This window comes from Nannobrachium achirus, assembly GCF_963921795.1.
Source record: "Nannobrachium achirus genome assembly, chromosome: 18".
Classification (NCBI taxonomy): domain Eukaryota; kingdom Metazoa; phylum Chordata; class Actinopteri; order Myctophiformes; family Myctophidae; genus Nannobrachium; species Nannobrachium achirus.
The window spans coordinates 39,228,312-39,243,680 of NC_137825.1; the positions used below are offsets into that span (position 1 = coordinate 39,228,312).

Below are 15,369 nucleotides of genomic sequence, written 5' to 3' on the forward strand. Positions count from 1 at the left end.
TTTATTATTTATTTATTTAGGACTTTTTTATTTATTTATTTGTATTAGTACTACTACTACTACTACTACTACTACTACTACTACTAGGCTGCTGCTGCTGCTGCTACTACTACTACTCCTACTGCTACTACAAGGCTACTAGTCTGGGGGATCAGTAGGGTTTTACCATGGGTTATAGGTGATCCGTTACCATAATTTGACAGGCTCTTTAGAAGTTCATTATAGACTAGGCTATTTTAATTCATTAAAATGTATTGATTTCTATAGAAATCAATAGATTTTTAATAAATTAATATAGCCTAGTCTAATGAACTTGTAGTGAATAGCATAGTAGTGACAATGATGCATCGAAGATGTTTTCCTTTTGTTTATGAAACATGTGACACTTACAACTAGCCATTAGGAGGAGTAGTGAGCAAGAAACATAAAGATTATATGACTGTTTTTACAGAAGGTCCATAGGCTTTGGCTATGCGTCATGTCACCTTGGCTTATACAATGGTCTCATGATCTGTGGACCGAGGTCTGATGTAAGAAAATCTTATATAGCCCATAATGGAATTCTTATTAACTTTGAATCATAGAGATGATCTAGTTTACACATCTCAGAAAATACAGAAATACATGAAATAGTAAAACAACAGATGTGTATGTTTTTTCTTTTTGCTAATAACATCACACTTCATGATACATTTATATCTTTGTCTTTATTTGTTTTATTTAACCTGATCTCTTTCCGTTAGCTCACTTCTCACACAATACTATATAACATTATGAAGGCGCATGAAAAGAAGAATTTCACCCACTTATACATGCCTGTAAACCTGTGATGATTATGTGACAAATAAAACTGCTTCTGATTTATGCATGGGCATTAGACCTACTCACTATACTAAGAAACAGAAGCACTACACTTGCCTAAAACACGATTAATGGTTGCTGAGGGTTTGTTTCACACAAAGCCTATTTCAAGATAATTCCATGCATTTTCCGACTGTAGCCAATGTTATTGGTCTGTGAGACACCTTCAGTACCATGGACAGCACCCCTACACCTTCAGAACCATTATTCTTTAGAGCTATTGTCCTCTTTGCAACAGAGAATGTATGGAATCAAAGCAATAAATAAGTTGTACCTTTAGCAATTATCCTGTTACTTAGCACATACATTGTTGAGTGAGCTTGTAGATCATCAATTTCTGGTGGAAAGATTTGGTGTAGAAGGAAAAGAGCAGACCAAGTGCAGAGCAAATGGTTAACATCACTCCAAGGAAAACCTAACAATGTAATTATGAGGCACATTTACTGCCACCACCTGTGAATACTGTACCTCCGGAATAAGCTAGGCTGTTGGAAGTGGATAACAAGCACCCTGGACAAGGTCCTTTTTTCTTGCTTCTTCTCTATTTGAAGTGAAAATAACAGTGGCATAGTTGGAAAAAGTGTTAACGTGGATGTTTTTTGTAAAACGTGGTTCTTAAACATTGTCATGCCACAGACCCCCCATCAGAAAATATTTTGTGCTAGGGACCCCATTAAGAGATGGGTATTATTAATATAAATTAATTTAAGAATGATTAAAAAATGTTTGAAGATTTTTCAAAACTTTTCAGAAAACAGCTTATCTGTTGTGAGCTTGTAGATCGCATAAAATAGGATTAAAGTTGTTAAACTGATCTTTATGCTATATTACCTAATTTAGAACCCCCCAATGACCCCCCCCAGGACCCCTGGAGGTCCCCAGACCCCACATTCTTTTTGATACTTTTTATTGCAATAGTTTTTTTACATTTCTTATTTCACATTTTATCAATATTTGCAATTATTTTCATTTTCTTTTTTCTCCAGACCCCACATTGAGAACCACGGAAGGAGGTGAACAAGTGAACACGCAACACCCTCACTGTTTCCTTGTTTTACTTTTAATTGTCAAAATTACAAAATAATAACATGATCTCTACTTCATCTACAAAATAATAACATAATGTGGTAAGCATCATTGAAATTGTTTTGCTCTAACAACTGTTTATAGACATGCATACTGTTGAGAAATATAAAAATATAAATATAAATACATCCCATTAATATTCTTAATGAATCCATGACTAAGATTTAAAATATTTTAGAATAAAATAATTAAAATGCAGTTGAGTACAATAAGGCATTAAGATGTATCGCAAGAGCTGTACAGGATCCTAGAGTAGAGGTATTACTTTCTTTTAGTGTAATGCAGAAACCCTAAAAATACTTTATCACTACTTTTCTCAACAGGAAGATCAAAAAGAAGAAAAAGAAAAAAAAAGAGGAAAAGGTTAAACAAATGTTAAGATAACATACTGTACCAACACTTAACAAAAGAATTATTTGAAAAATGAAGTACTCCAGTACAGAACCAGGATTTGTTTAGTTTAGAGCATTAGGCGATGTCAAACATTGGAACCTCCTGGATATACTTCTCAACCTGACCTATGACTTTATAAGCCCTTTTCTGACATCACACAATAATCACAATTTAACAGAAAAAAATAAAGAAAAACAACAATTAAAGATACCAAAGGACAAATGATCGTTCCTCTCATGATTCATGGGGAGCGACATGACCTGCGTTTAAAACGCTATGTAGTACAGTATGCATGTAAAATCTTGAGTGTAATTTAACTCTGAATGTTTACAACTGCTGGTTACGGTTGTACACATTCAGAGTTAAATCAACACTCATTTTACAGTGCATTGTTAACATGACTAAATCTAACTCATTGAGTGTCACATGGTACTGGTACATAGAAGAAAACAAAGGACTATGGCAATGACAGATAGTCAAAATAATGGCCAACAATGATACTTTTTTTTAATTATAAATCAATACTTGACTCTCTCAAATATTTTTGTTTACGTCCGACTAACTTAATGGGACTGCTAAAACGTTCTTTTGTCATGACAGCTGAGAGCTCCCTAATTATAAGTATGACATACTTAGCTTACTTTCATGCAAAAAGGTAGTTTTCAGGCGCAAGAAGAATTTGCAATTGCTGCAGGGTCAGTAGCTGAGCTGTTGGATAGCATAATGAAGTTTGTTGTTGTTGGTTAACCATGGCTGGACTCAGAGAGGAAGACGAGTTGTAAGACAATCTAAGAAGCCTCAAATCTATTTTGACTTCCATCTTGAATTCCTAATATTTTTGACCTTCACTGAATCAAATACAAACGCGTTAAATTGCATCATACTCCTTAACATTTCCTTTTTTATGTCTTATACCTTTAAGAAATGAATCCACATGTAAGTCCCACAATTGTTTCTACAAACCACAATGTTGAATAATGGTATTTTGCCCCAATTTAGAAATAGCCCTCCAGAGACTCAACACACTAGTATTACAGTTCAAATGTGATTACTTTTGTCAACAAATAAAAACTAGCAGGCTAACATGCTAGAACAGCCCTGACTGGTGCACATCAATCTATATTTTCCTGTCCTCTGGTTTGTCTTATTAATTATATTTTTCCACGCTTAATAGTTATTTTTTTTAAGGTTTTCCTTTTTTTTAACACAAGCTGTATGGATTTTCAATAAGTAAGCTGTAAAAATGGGGGTAAGATGAGAGCTGGTGTGAAATATACATACAGTACTTGGTGCATTTGCAGAGAGTAGCCATTGCCAGAATTGACAAGAAAGAGTAAGGAGAGAATGAACAGAGAGAGAGAGGAGAAATACAGTAGATGCTCACAATACCACAGTCCCGAAAACATCAGAGCACTCAGGAATATTTGGATGACAAACCTGACATGTCGCTGTTACCGTCTATGAACCTGCTGTGGTCATCATAGTTCCTCTTGTCTTTACTTGAATGTCACATTAACACACACAGTGTCTTCACTGCTCAAATAAACATAACTCTACCCCTTTACTCCTCCCTTGTACTGACACCTGCTAGTCATTGCTGCTCTTGGGGTAACACTGCCCTTGAGCGTTGATTAGTGATTATCTCACTCAACCCTAATCCTAACCGTCTCCATTTTGCAGGGAAATAACAAAACTGAACCCAGACCAGCATCTAGCTAGCAACTTAAACCCCTCTCTAACTGTGCCCTCCGCCAACCCCACCCCCTCCCACCCCTGTTTATGGGACTGAGGTTTATTATTGCTGAGCTTTCTACTGCTAACTCTGGGTCTGCGGGGCAGCAATGCTAGAGCAGTCGGTGACTAGCAGGTCCACCACTGTATTACCAGTGACATAGACAGTGGGCGCTGTCACCATGCTGCTCAGCGAGATGGAGCTGCTGGGCCCTGTGCTGGAGGTGATGGAGCTGGCCTGGCTGGTGCTGTGAGTGCCCATGTGGCCCTGGAGCTGGGTGGGTGTCTTGCAGTGTATGCCGCACAGGTGGCATACGAGGACGCCGCCAGAGGTCGTGCCGCCAAAGCCACCCACACTGTCCTTCCACTCTTGTCCGTGGTGCTTCTGGGCATGAACACGAAGGTATGTCAGGGTGGTGAAGCCTGGTGGAGGAGAGGAGGTGTTGAGTTTGGAAGTGAGAACATACGTACAGAAGATAGTCGCTTTGCGATAAGGTTCATATTGCTCCTCCGGGATTTAACACAGGTAGTGTAAGTACTAGTTCTATAGCAAATGTTGAAAACAGACAATATCACAACATCATAGCTAATAAAGCAGATATGCATGTTGGTGTCAATGTAATAACAAGCAAAGATTATGGCCACCTATTTGGGTAGTATTTTGGATAACAAACGTTCTGGTGAAAAAATCTAGCGTGATCATGAAAGTCAAGTCAAATTTTTTTTGTGTTTGACTGTGCACTAGGAAGATGGCCATCCTCACACCGGACACCAAACATGGTCGTACAACTATCTCTCTTCACTGTCACATATCACATAAAGGCTTAGAAAAAAACCTTCCAAATAAATACTTAAAATAAATAAACAAATACAAATGTGCTATCGATATACCAAATTTAGCACAGAGCTGGTCAAATGAGGCAAAAAACATCATGTAATTTTTCACACTAGACCAAAAAGGGGTCACAAAAGTGTGTGTGTGTGGGGGGGGAGGGGGGACTGATGATTTGCCATATTTGGAGCACAGAGTGAGCCAACCTGCCAGCCGAGTGTTACCACACCTGAGCCCATACACAGTACATAGAGAATGACAAAGCTGGGAAGGATGTTGGCAGGCAGGCTGCGTCAGCCTCCATCTGGACCCAGACAGGGGCCAAATCGTTGGCATACGTTTTAAGCCAGAATCCCAACAAGGCTATCAGGTTACCTGCCCAATAGTATAATTGGAAATGTGATAAAGCCATACCACCCACTGATCTCTGCGTTTGTAAATGAAACGATAAAAAACAATTATGAGTATCTTCTGATGGTCACTTATCTCCTGATTTAGGCCAGGGGCCAATTCTGATATCTTCACAAATTGGTACCACTCAAGGTGACCGACCGTACGTTTAAAACCAATGGTGGTACCAATTTGTGAAGATATCAGAATTGGCCCCTGGCCTAATTAGGGAGTCTTTCTGGTTCCAAATGAAATCAGAGATAATGCTATTGAGTTGTGTTTTGAGAAAATCGCTATTAGACAACATGACTTTATTGAACCGTTTAATATCCTTGGAAAAGTATATAAGACATAGGTTTAGCAGGCTTCTCTCAGTGTATCTACAACCTGCAACTAGCTGAACTACTTTGGGGATGCACACCTCTTCAAAGTGGGTGGCCATCATCCAAACAAGTTCAGAGTAAAATACTAATGGGCAATCTCCTCCATCGCCCAGCGATCCAACTTCTGCTCTGATACTACTCTGAGCAGCAATCTTTACCCCCACAGGAAGAACTCGATAACAAAAGGACCCAGCATCAACCATAATGCTACACCGTAGTTACACAGCAGTACTAGTGAATGGAATGACCTTCTACAGACACACTATCAGTCCTAGTCTATTCCTTATCGCCATTATTCTTGTTTTCCCTCCCTCTCCCCAACCCTCATTTGGAGTTCACTGATAGAAGGGAACAACTAGTCAAGACTGGCATCAACCCCCTCCTCCCCTCTGTCCAACCCAGCCCTGAAGACCCATCATTAATGGCTTAATCACCTTCCCACTCCTCTGTAACTTCCCAGAAACCACACGACCTACACCCCACACAGTCTATGGCACCATGATTACTGATAGCACTGCTAAAAAAAAAACACAACTGATATTATTTTCAGGTTCCCTGCTGCGGTAGATTTATTATTATCCTCCACAATAAGCTCAAACCTAGGACAAATCCAGCTGGCTCCCTATCACCACTAACAGATCCAATTGTGCCTGCAACCCTTCCCATTCTTGTTGTTGTGACTAGCAAAAGACTAAACATGGTGCACTCAACTCATACTGCAAATCTTTCTAACATGATATCTATTCCCTGTCATCGACTATCTGTTTTAGATGCAGCTAATACTATAAACCTAACTCTGTTCAATGTTAAATCTCTAGCAAAGAAATACATTTTAATTACTAATCATAGTATAGTTAATTATAAATGATTTACTTATAAATCTGGACAGACTTGAATCTTGAATAGGTGTATGAGTAGGTGGAATTGCTCAAAATGTTTAGCTCTATAAAGGTTGACTTGAGTATGAATATCTTGACTTTGTGCTTACAGGTCATGAGTTCAACCAACTACCCCCAACTTTCAGGGGGAAGCCCTATCAATTTGTCTTTAGGCTACTACTATTCAGTAATACGAGCCACGCAATCATAACAACTCAACATAGTTTCTTGTATTTAAGGATGAATTAAACATGCATTACTTTTCAGAGATTCCCCATGATGATAGATCATTTGTACTTACTGCGGTTACATAGATGACAGGCATGGTGCTGGGACTGGTTGTGTACCCTCATATGATCTGTGATGTAAGCAGCAGAGAGGAGCTTGCCACAGATGTGACAGGGGACCTTCTCCTCATGGCGAATCATGTGGGCACGCAGACGGTCCTTTGTAGCAAAGCTAGATTCACAGGTCTAAATGGGAATGTGATAAATGGCAAGATTATTATTAAACACAGAACAGATAGACATTGAAATATGTCTTAGACTCAATAAGGTAACACAGGAAAAATGCCTGCACAGAGTTGTCATATTCTGTATTTAATTATAAAGATTTTTATGAAATGCTTAAAATCATATGCCAAAAGGTTAATTGCAACAATTGCAAACGAGTAATAACACTAAGTTTCAATTCTGACCATCCATACAAGACCCATTGAGAAACTCACAAAAAAGGACTATCAAATGTAATTTTATACAGCAACACCCTGTAGGCCTATATTTTTTATGATGCTTCAGTATTCACGTTTTCATGTTGAAGAAGGTACACCAACGACCAATTAAAATAATAACCTGAATAATCTCTTATCCTGGTTATGAAAAAGCTAAATAGCTTAATATTTTCACTGAAGATTAATTTGTTGATTTATAAAAGGGTTGAATGTAAATTAGACAATAGCCACAATATCAACTTCTATTAGGGATACTGTGTGCATGTTAGTGCAGGCGTGGCTAATCTTGTTGGGACAAAGAACACATCTGCTAAATGAGTATTATTACTGTTATCATTATCAGGTAACTAAGTAAAGTACCGGACACTTGAAGGGTCGCTCAGAAGAGTGCACCTGTCTTACATGACTGTTGAGATGATCAGGCCTGAGGGAAAGCAGATACACAATCTGTTAGATAAAAGTTGCAAAAGTCAAAGATCTTTCATCTGCAATGGATTAGACAGGAAAGGATAAAAGCTTGCTGGCTATTTTGAAATTAGCCAATAAGGCTAAAGCCATTCTATCTAAGATGTCACACACTAAATTAGGCTTTGTTCAGACCGCAGTCAAATCCGGATTGTTTCTCAAACATGATCTTAATTGTGATCAGACAGATTTTGTATTTAGACATTATCAACCTATCTACATTGTTTGCTGCGTTAACAATGTAATAGAATAATGCTTAATTGACACATTCACAGCAAATAGCCAATCTACAAGCAATGGAATGCGTTGTGAGCTTGTAGATTGGCTATTTTCAGTGGGCGACACCGCTGTATGACAAAGTATAAATCAGGCTTCAGTGTCAATAGACTACCAACTGAGACACAGCTTTAGAAATCAATACAAATTGGTTCAAATCGGATGAACAAAAATCTGTTCCCATTTGTTTTTCTGCTGTTCAGGCAGAAATCGGATTTGGGCTGCCAGTATGAATATGAACACAGCCTTATACAGATTCAGGCCCTGCAGAAATTGTAATGAACGAGAGAAACGTTCCCAGCCTGTTTCATAGCATCACCTGGAGAACGCCTTGGCACAGTGGGGGCAGACATAGGGTTTTTCCACCCCTCCCTGGTGGGAGCGGACATGGTGACTCATTCGGTCCTTCCTCTTGAACCTCTGCTGGCAGATCGGGCAGAAGAAGGGCTTCTCATCCGAATGTGACAGACGGTGGCGGTTGAGGTGGTAAACATCGCGAAATGCCTTCCCGCACGTCTCACAGGCATGGTTCTTCCTCACTGGGTTGGGATTGGGATTAGCTGGTCGCTGAGACAAAGACAGGGAAAGAGAGACTCACGCTACATGGTTTTGATAGGTAGGGACTATACTCTAGTACAGTGGTTCCCAAATGGTGTGCCATAAGGCAGGTCAGGGGTATTTTGCATGGATGTAAGCCTTGAGATTTTGACATGCCCTGTGGTGTGCCTTGGGCACAAAAAGCTTGAAAACCACTGCTCTTGTAGAGTACATTCATTTTCTTATAATTCCTATCTCCTACTGAAACCATGCAAGTCCACAACAATATTATTCCTGATCTGACAAGTCTACTTGTTTCCTGAAATATTGTGCTCTATTGTAAAATATTTCTAACAGTTGTTTAGTTCTCATGTCATGGGAAACACTTCCCAATAGATGCAATAGATCTCTCTTGAGAGCATGCAGGGGAGTTTGAGGGGCTTCTAGCACAGTGCTTCTCAAACTCAGGACCTGGGGACTGATGATGGACCTTAGATCTTAACGACAGGCCCTTGACCTTGGTAAACTTACTTGTATTGATATCAGTTAATATGTCAAGTCTTTTCTCAAAGAAAGATTTTTTACATAAAAGGGGTTCGTTTCAATCGAGTGATCGAGGCGACCCGCCCAACAAAATAAAAATAATCCGGGCTGTTCCCCGAGAGTCCACGCGGTTTGTGACACAGTGTGCTAGAGGTTTGCTCTTACGTTGGGGCCGGACGACAGCCATCTCCACAAGGCCCTGACCCACCTGTACTGTCGCCCCAGTAGTGGCCATGACGACAGCAGCAGGAGGCGGAACAAGGGGGTTAACACTAGCCACTATGCCCGCCATGGCAACCCCTTGGCCATCCTGACTACCCATGGGAGGAGGCTGAGGCTGCTGGACCCCCGGCAGCACGCCGGGAGGGGCTAGAGGGGGAGGCACGGAGAGGTGGAGAAGAGAGAGGGGAATCGTTTGCCTCTCCATCCTCCCTCCTGCCCCAACCGTCATCACCGATGGGGCTGCCGCCGCCGCCACCACCACGTGGCCATCTGCTCCCTCCTTTGCCCCCTCCGCCTGCTCTCTGGCCCTGTCCTTCATTCGTACCCCGGTGTGAACCGACTGGTGACGACGCAGGTTGTAGTTGTTCTTGAACTGCTTGTTGCAGATGGCACAGATGTGGGGGACACGTGCCGGCCGAGATGCTGGCTTCACTGCATCGTTAGCGGGGCAACAACACCGGGAGGGGAAGATGGGAAGGAATTGAGAGAGAGAGGTGGGAAACAAAATGATTGTTAATAATTTGAGTCTTGAAGGAGGAAATCTTACAACAGTGTCAAATGTGACATACCAGACCAGTGGTTCTCAAAGTGGGTTCAAATGGACCCTGGCCTTACAGGACTGTAACCCTGAGTGTGTAACAAATGGAACCAAACGGACCCGCAAGGCCAGGGTCTGTCTGGTTCCATTTTCTACACACTTGAGCGTTATGGAAGGGGGGCGTTGAAATTAAAATGTTTGAGAACCACTCTACTAGCAGCTAGACAACAAAGACATGTTCACAAAGGAAATGATTTGACATTCCAAATCCACATGTCTGGACTGGGCTACTATTGCTCACCAGGTGTAGGATCTTCATTGAGAGCAGCAGTGTCCACCGTTGAGGGAGGCTGTGCTAAGTGTTCTGTGGGTGGGGTCTGGGGAGAACTCGTATGCACTGGCATGAGCTCTGATTGGAGGCTCCCCTCCACTTGGTTTTGGGTGGGAGTATTCTGGAGAAGTAAACACAAGGCCATCACCCAAATGTAAATAGAAGTCACTGCCATTGTCTTGAGGTGGTGGCACTTTTAGTTAACACAAGATGATGCTGAAGGTACAAGGACTACCACTGGACAGAGGCGATAGGCCCCGCTACAGAACTGCGGCCAGAAAACGCGACCATAAACAGATCAACAACTGCAATTGTTTCTTAGGCCTACCTGGAAGAGAAAATTGCTCCAAGCAGCATCCATTTTGCACCAAAGCGATGGAGATTATAAAAGTCAGCTAGTCCTGATTGAGATAGACGAGTGAGCCGTTCGCATTCTTTTGATCGCCCCACCGACGATTAGTCGCCTATTATACTGCAGCAAAAAAGACGGGCTTCTGGGGGTTTCTTGAAAAAAATAACTCGGATGAATCTGTTTGCAAAAATATGTTCTCTCATTGAGGTAGTCTATTCTATTAATTAAAATGCACGCAGCTGTTTGACTGCGCTGCAGTTGACGAGACAGTAGTGGAGCTGGCCCCGGGTAACAATAATGGCCTATTTCTCTTTGACTTTGGTTTCTAAGTTTAATTGATCAAAGATTATATATACAGAAATGCATATATATAGCAACAACAAAAATATATTTCAAATCAACAAATCGCACATTGTCAGTGTTATTTTTTTAAATGTAATACATTTTACGTGAAATAAAATGCATTTTACGCACAATTACAAGTACCGCAAGAGCTTAAATACACGCATCTGATAAGAACGAGCAGCTTGTGCTTTTTTTTTTTTAAATGTATGAATCTATTTCCCCCCAATAGGCCAATCGGGTGTTTGTCGAAGCCTCGCTGTTGGATTCAAGCCGTGACCCGGGCAGGGAGCGCTCTCGCCGGGCCGCAGCCTTTCGCTCCACCTCGGCGGCTGGATCGCGAGGATGTCATCTTTCTTTTTTTATCGCTCGCTCTCCCTCCTCCCTCCCTGTCTGTTTCTTCCTTTTCTTTTTTAATTCCTCTTTCTTCTCTCCCCCTCCTCTCCTTTTTTCTCCTCGCACCGCTATGTCCCACTCGCTCTTAAAGGGATAGGATTTCTCTTTGGACAACCCCCCCTCCTCCCCTCTCTCTCATTTCCGTCTCCCTCAATGGAGATCCGAGCCTCTTCCTTCCATGGGATTTTCGGCCGACAGAAAATGCAGCAGCGCCAGCAGCAGGCAGCGTTGGCGGAGATAATAGAACAGTGGTGACTCAAGAGGGGTCCGGGGACCCCCAGGAGTCCTTGGGGGGAGGGGGGGAGAGGGGGGGGGGGGACTAAAATTAGCTTCAGCATCACATTCACAATCACTTAAACTTAGCTTGTGTAGTGCTTTATTGATTTATTTATGTTTTAATCTTGGAGAAAATAAAGAAACATTTGGATTAATTTTACGCAAACGTCTTCTGAGGTCTCCCTGGCACAGAAAGGGTTTGTGGCCTAGCCTAAACAGCAATTAGGGGGTCCTTCAAGAAAATGAGAACAAAATGAGAACATAATATCATTCATTAGTAGACTAGCTGCAAACAGCAACCCGCGCAGGGAACATGGTTGGGAAACGACGACAATGACATAATGACATTCCATTAACGGCTACGCGTCTTAAAGGGTAGTGCGCACAGTCAGATTCTCTCCAGTAAGCCTTATAATGATGATGTCAGAGACAGATAACAGTGGTGTAGCCTAAACTGTAAAGTAACTAAGTACATTTACTTAAAGTACACTTTTTGATTATATATATATATATATATATATATATATATAAATATATATATATAGGCTATATATACCGGTATATATATATATATATATATATATTGGCCATTTTCTTTTTTACTTGAGTATTTCCAATTTACAGTAGGCTACTTTTACTTCTACTCTACTACATCTTGGATCCAAATATTGTACTTTTACAGTCTCAACTACAATTAGCCTATTTGAAAACTTTAGTTAATAATTACTTTGTAGATTTGGATTATAATTACAAAACATACATTAACCACTTCAACCCAGGCTATACATTTGGCCAACCTTTGAACTTGCTTAGGCTAAGCTATATTTGCTATTAAATAACCAATTTATATATACGGTTAAATATAATGTGATATCATTATTATCCTACTATAAAACGCATTAAAATGATAAAGACACATTCACATGTGTTAATATCAATTTATTACCATTTTAATTACTTTAAATTACCCTTCTTTTCCCCCCCAATACATCTTTAAAGACCATCATTTCCACTCCTCCTCAAGCTTGGAATTGCTTGATTTGAATAGCCTATTTAATATGATTAAAGAGTTGTTTTTTTAACCCAAAATGTCCCCTCTGCAAAACACAAACATTTTGTCCACTCCACACAGATGAGCCAGCGTCATTACTTATCCTTCATCATTTTAACATGGAACACATGGAACTGGGGTTTCCCTGCTCTAACCACAGTCCCCCTTTCCCCCCTTTTGAAACCAAGAACCGTCCAATCCTCACAGGAGAGGTGAGCAAGCATGTTGCCTTGTGAAGCCTACATCTTCACACCATCAAATAGCCGCTCCTAATTGTTTATATTAGTTTATGCATGCACTGAGATTCCAACCAAGCATAAAGTATTAGGTTGTAAACAGGGAATTGTCTTGAGCTGGTGTTTTTCATTTCAAAAGGTACATTATATTCCAGAGAGCCCCATTTCAAGTAAACGGCAGCCTTGCAGCAAGGAGCGAGGGGAGAGGGCCTTCAGGCCTCAGAATCGTGGGCATCATCGTCTCATGCTCATTAATCATTGATTGACCTCTATTTAAAAAATAGACAGGCTGCTCCGGTCACTGCCACATGAGGGCGCACGTTCACAGCAGCTCATTGGGGGCCAAGTCCCTTTCCCCAGTCCAAAAACACACTCCCAGTTCAGTTGGTTGCACTGCTGGGCTGGGCTGGCCTCCTTGTCCTTGCTCTTCATGCTTCTTTGAGAGGTTCAGCGTGAGCTCAAGTAGTAGAACAACTTAACTTATTTCTCAGTTGAAAAGAAAAGGAAACCCGTCACTTTCATTCTAGTATAGGCAGCATTTTAACAAAACAAAAACAATAATACTAATAATAAAAAAGGATTGTACAGAGGAGGAGTAAGGGTTCAAAGTTCACCTGAACCGATGTTGCCTCTTTTGAATATTTCATGTTGCTTTTCAGTGAGGTGTCCTACCATTGTAGAAGGGTCGCAAGTGTCAATAAAATTACGTTTTGTTGTCTACAAAAGTGGCAATACAACTAGACCGTATACCGCTCAGCACGCACGCACGCACACACACACACACACACACACACACACACACACACACACACACACACACACACACACACACACACACACACACACACACACACACACACACACACACACACACACACACACACACACACACACACACACACACACACACACACACACACACACACACACACACAATCCTTAACAATTATTAATAATCCCTTATTAATAATCATTAATTCCTGGAACCCACCCCGTACCTGACAATGCAATATGTTTTTTTAATCAACTATCATTTGATTTTTTACAACTTTCCAACCCCATGGTTAAAAGTGGGCCTCTTCTTATGAGAGTATGAAAAATGTGAACATGATTACATCAACAATTACATCAGGATTGGTCATGGTAATATTGACACCTATAGAAAATGCAGTTGGCTTTGTTGCTCTAAATCTGGAATTCAATACTCATTTGAATATATCAAAATTACTATCATCCTCTTTGTTACTATATAAAACCAATTACTTTCATTTGGATTTTTCATATTCCCATAAATATTTACAATAAAAGGTCAAAAAGTGGGACAGGTGATTTTTAGATGCCAGTGAAACTTGGACAGGTAACTATTACCATACATTTCAGATGCGTTTGGTCATGTTTACAAATGTTTTCTACATTTATCTCATGCATTTCAGTGACTTCATAGACACTATGTTGTTTAGATATGCAATATGTCAGGGAATGCCATAAAGCTTTTTTCTTTTCTTTTTTTCATGTCTTTTGTACATTTCCACACAAATGTTTCTTGTCATTACCGGGTGCCCTTTTTTCTTTTTTCTTTTTTTAAAGGACAGTGACTCTTGCCTTTACAAACATTCGGTGTACTCATATTTAGGTTTATACCATAATAATTATCTTGCGGTTGTCAAATCAAAATCTTAATGGCACGACATCCCTTTAAGTACCCCTTAAAGGCATCGGTGACGTTCCAAGCAACTTTTTTGTTTCTTTTTTTCTTTTACTTTTTACACTTAATACAAAAATCAACAAAACATCAAACAGTTGTAAATCAATAATAATAATAATTAAAAAAATGTTTCCAATCCACAGCCATCTCTCTGAACAGAGACTAAAGCATCCCATGTTTTCTTTTTTTAAATTCTTCCCTGTTACGAGTGCTTGCTAGATATATCTCGACACCACACACTACATACAGTACATACACAATGCAAAGGACTCATCTATACTTCAAACTGTCCTCTCTCTTTCTCCATTCCATCACAGAATATCATTGAAGAAGACATGGCTATATGACTACCCTGTCGCTTTGCAACTGTAGGAAGAAAAATAAAGAAAAAAGGTAAAATGTCCCTCCTCTTGTGCCTCCCATCTCACTTTTGTACAAGTAGTAGTGAGGATAAAAACTAAACTTAAAACCTTTAAACCTCCCATACCTCCCCCCCCCAACGGTACGACGGGCGATTTACATTCCTCCGTCACTCCTTCCTGTTGTTCCTCTGAGAATGGGAGGAAAGCTCTAGCCTCTGCTCACCCTGAGTCTAGAGAGAAAGACTGTGCCTCAGTAGTCTGACGGCTGGCCTTCTCCCTCACCTCATATGTGTCACGTATATATGTCAACGTGCGTGATTTCACCCGTCCCACGATTTGACATCAGCCTACACAGTAAAATCCCGAGTGTTTATAAGGGCCCTCAGACCACCTCACTGGTCCATTTGGGTCCATTACTACACTCATTGAACACTGAGGATTTTAACGTGTAAA

The 15,369-nt window shown here is 40.5% G+C and overlaps 1 protein-coding gene across 2 annotated transcripts; it reads right to left on the minus strand.

Moving 5' to 3' along the window:
* Positions 1-4,126: 4,126 nt before the first annotated feature.
* On the minus strand, positions 4,127-11,423 carry mazb (MYC-associated zinc finger protein b (purine-binding transcription factor)). Of its 2 annotated transcripts, none has more exons than XM_080747031.1 (7): positions 10,525-11,423; positions 10,167-10,317; positions 9,653-9,759; positions 8,345-8,592; positions 7,645-7,708; positions 6,856-7,027; positions 4,127-4,494 (listed from the first exon to the last, which is right to left on the minus strand). In XM_080747031.1, exons 1-7 carry the CDS (start codon positions 10,555-10,557, stop codon positions 4,157-4,159), a joined length of 1,113 nt encoding a protein of 370 aa, XP_080603157.1. In that variant the 5' UTR covers positions 10,558-11,423; the 3' UTR covers positions 4,127-4,156. The 2 variants fall into 2 exon arrangements, with proteins under 2 accessions (XP_080603157.1, XP_080603156.1); XM_080747030.1 differs by having other exon boundaries at positions 9,314-9,759.
* Between the last annotated feature and the right edge of the window lie 3,946 nt (positions 11,424-15,369).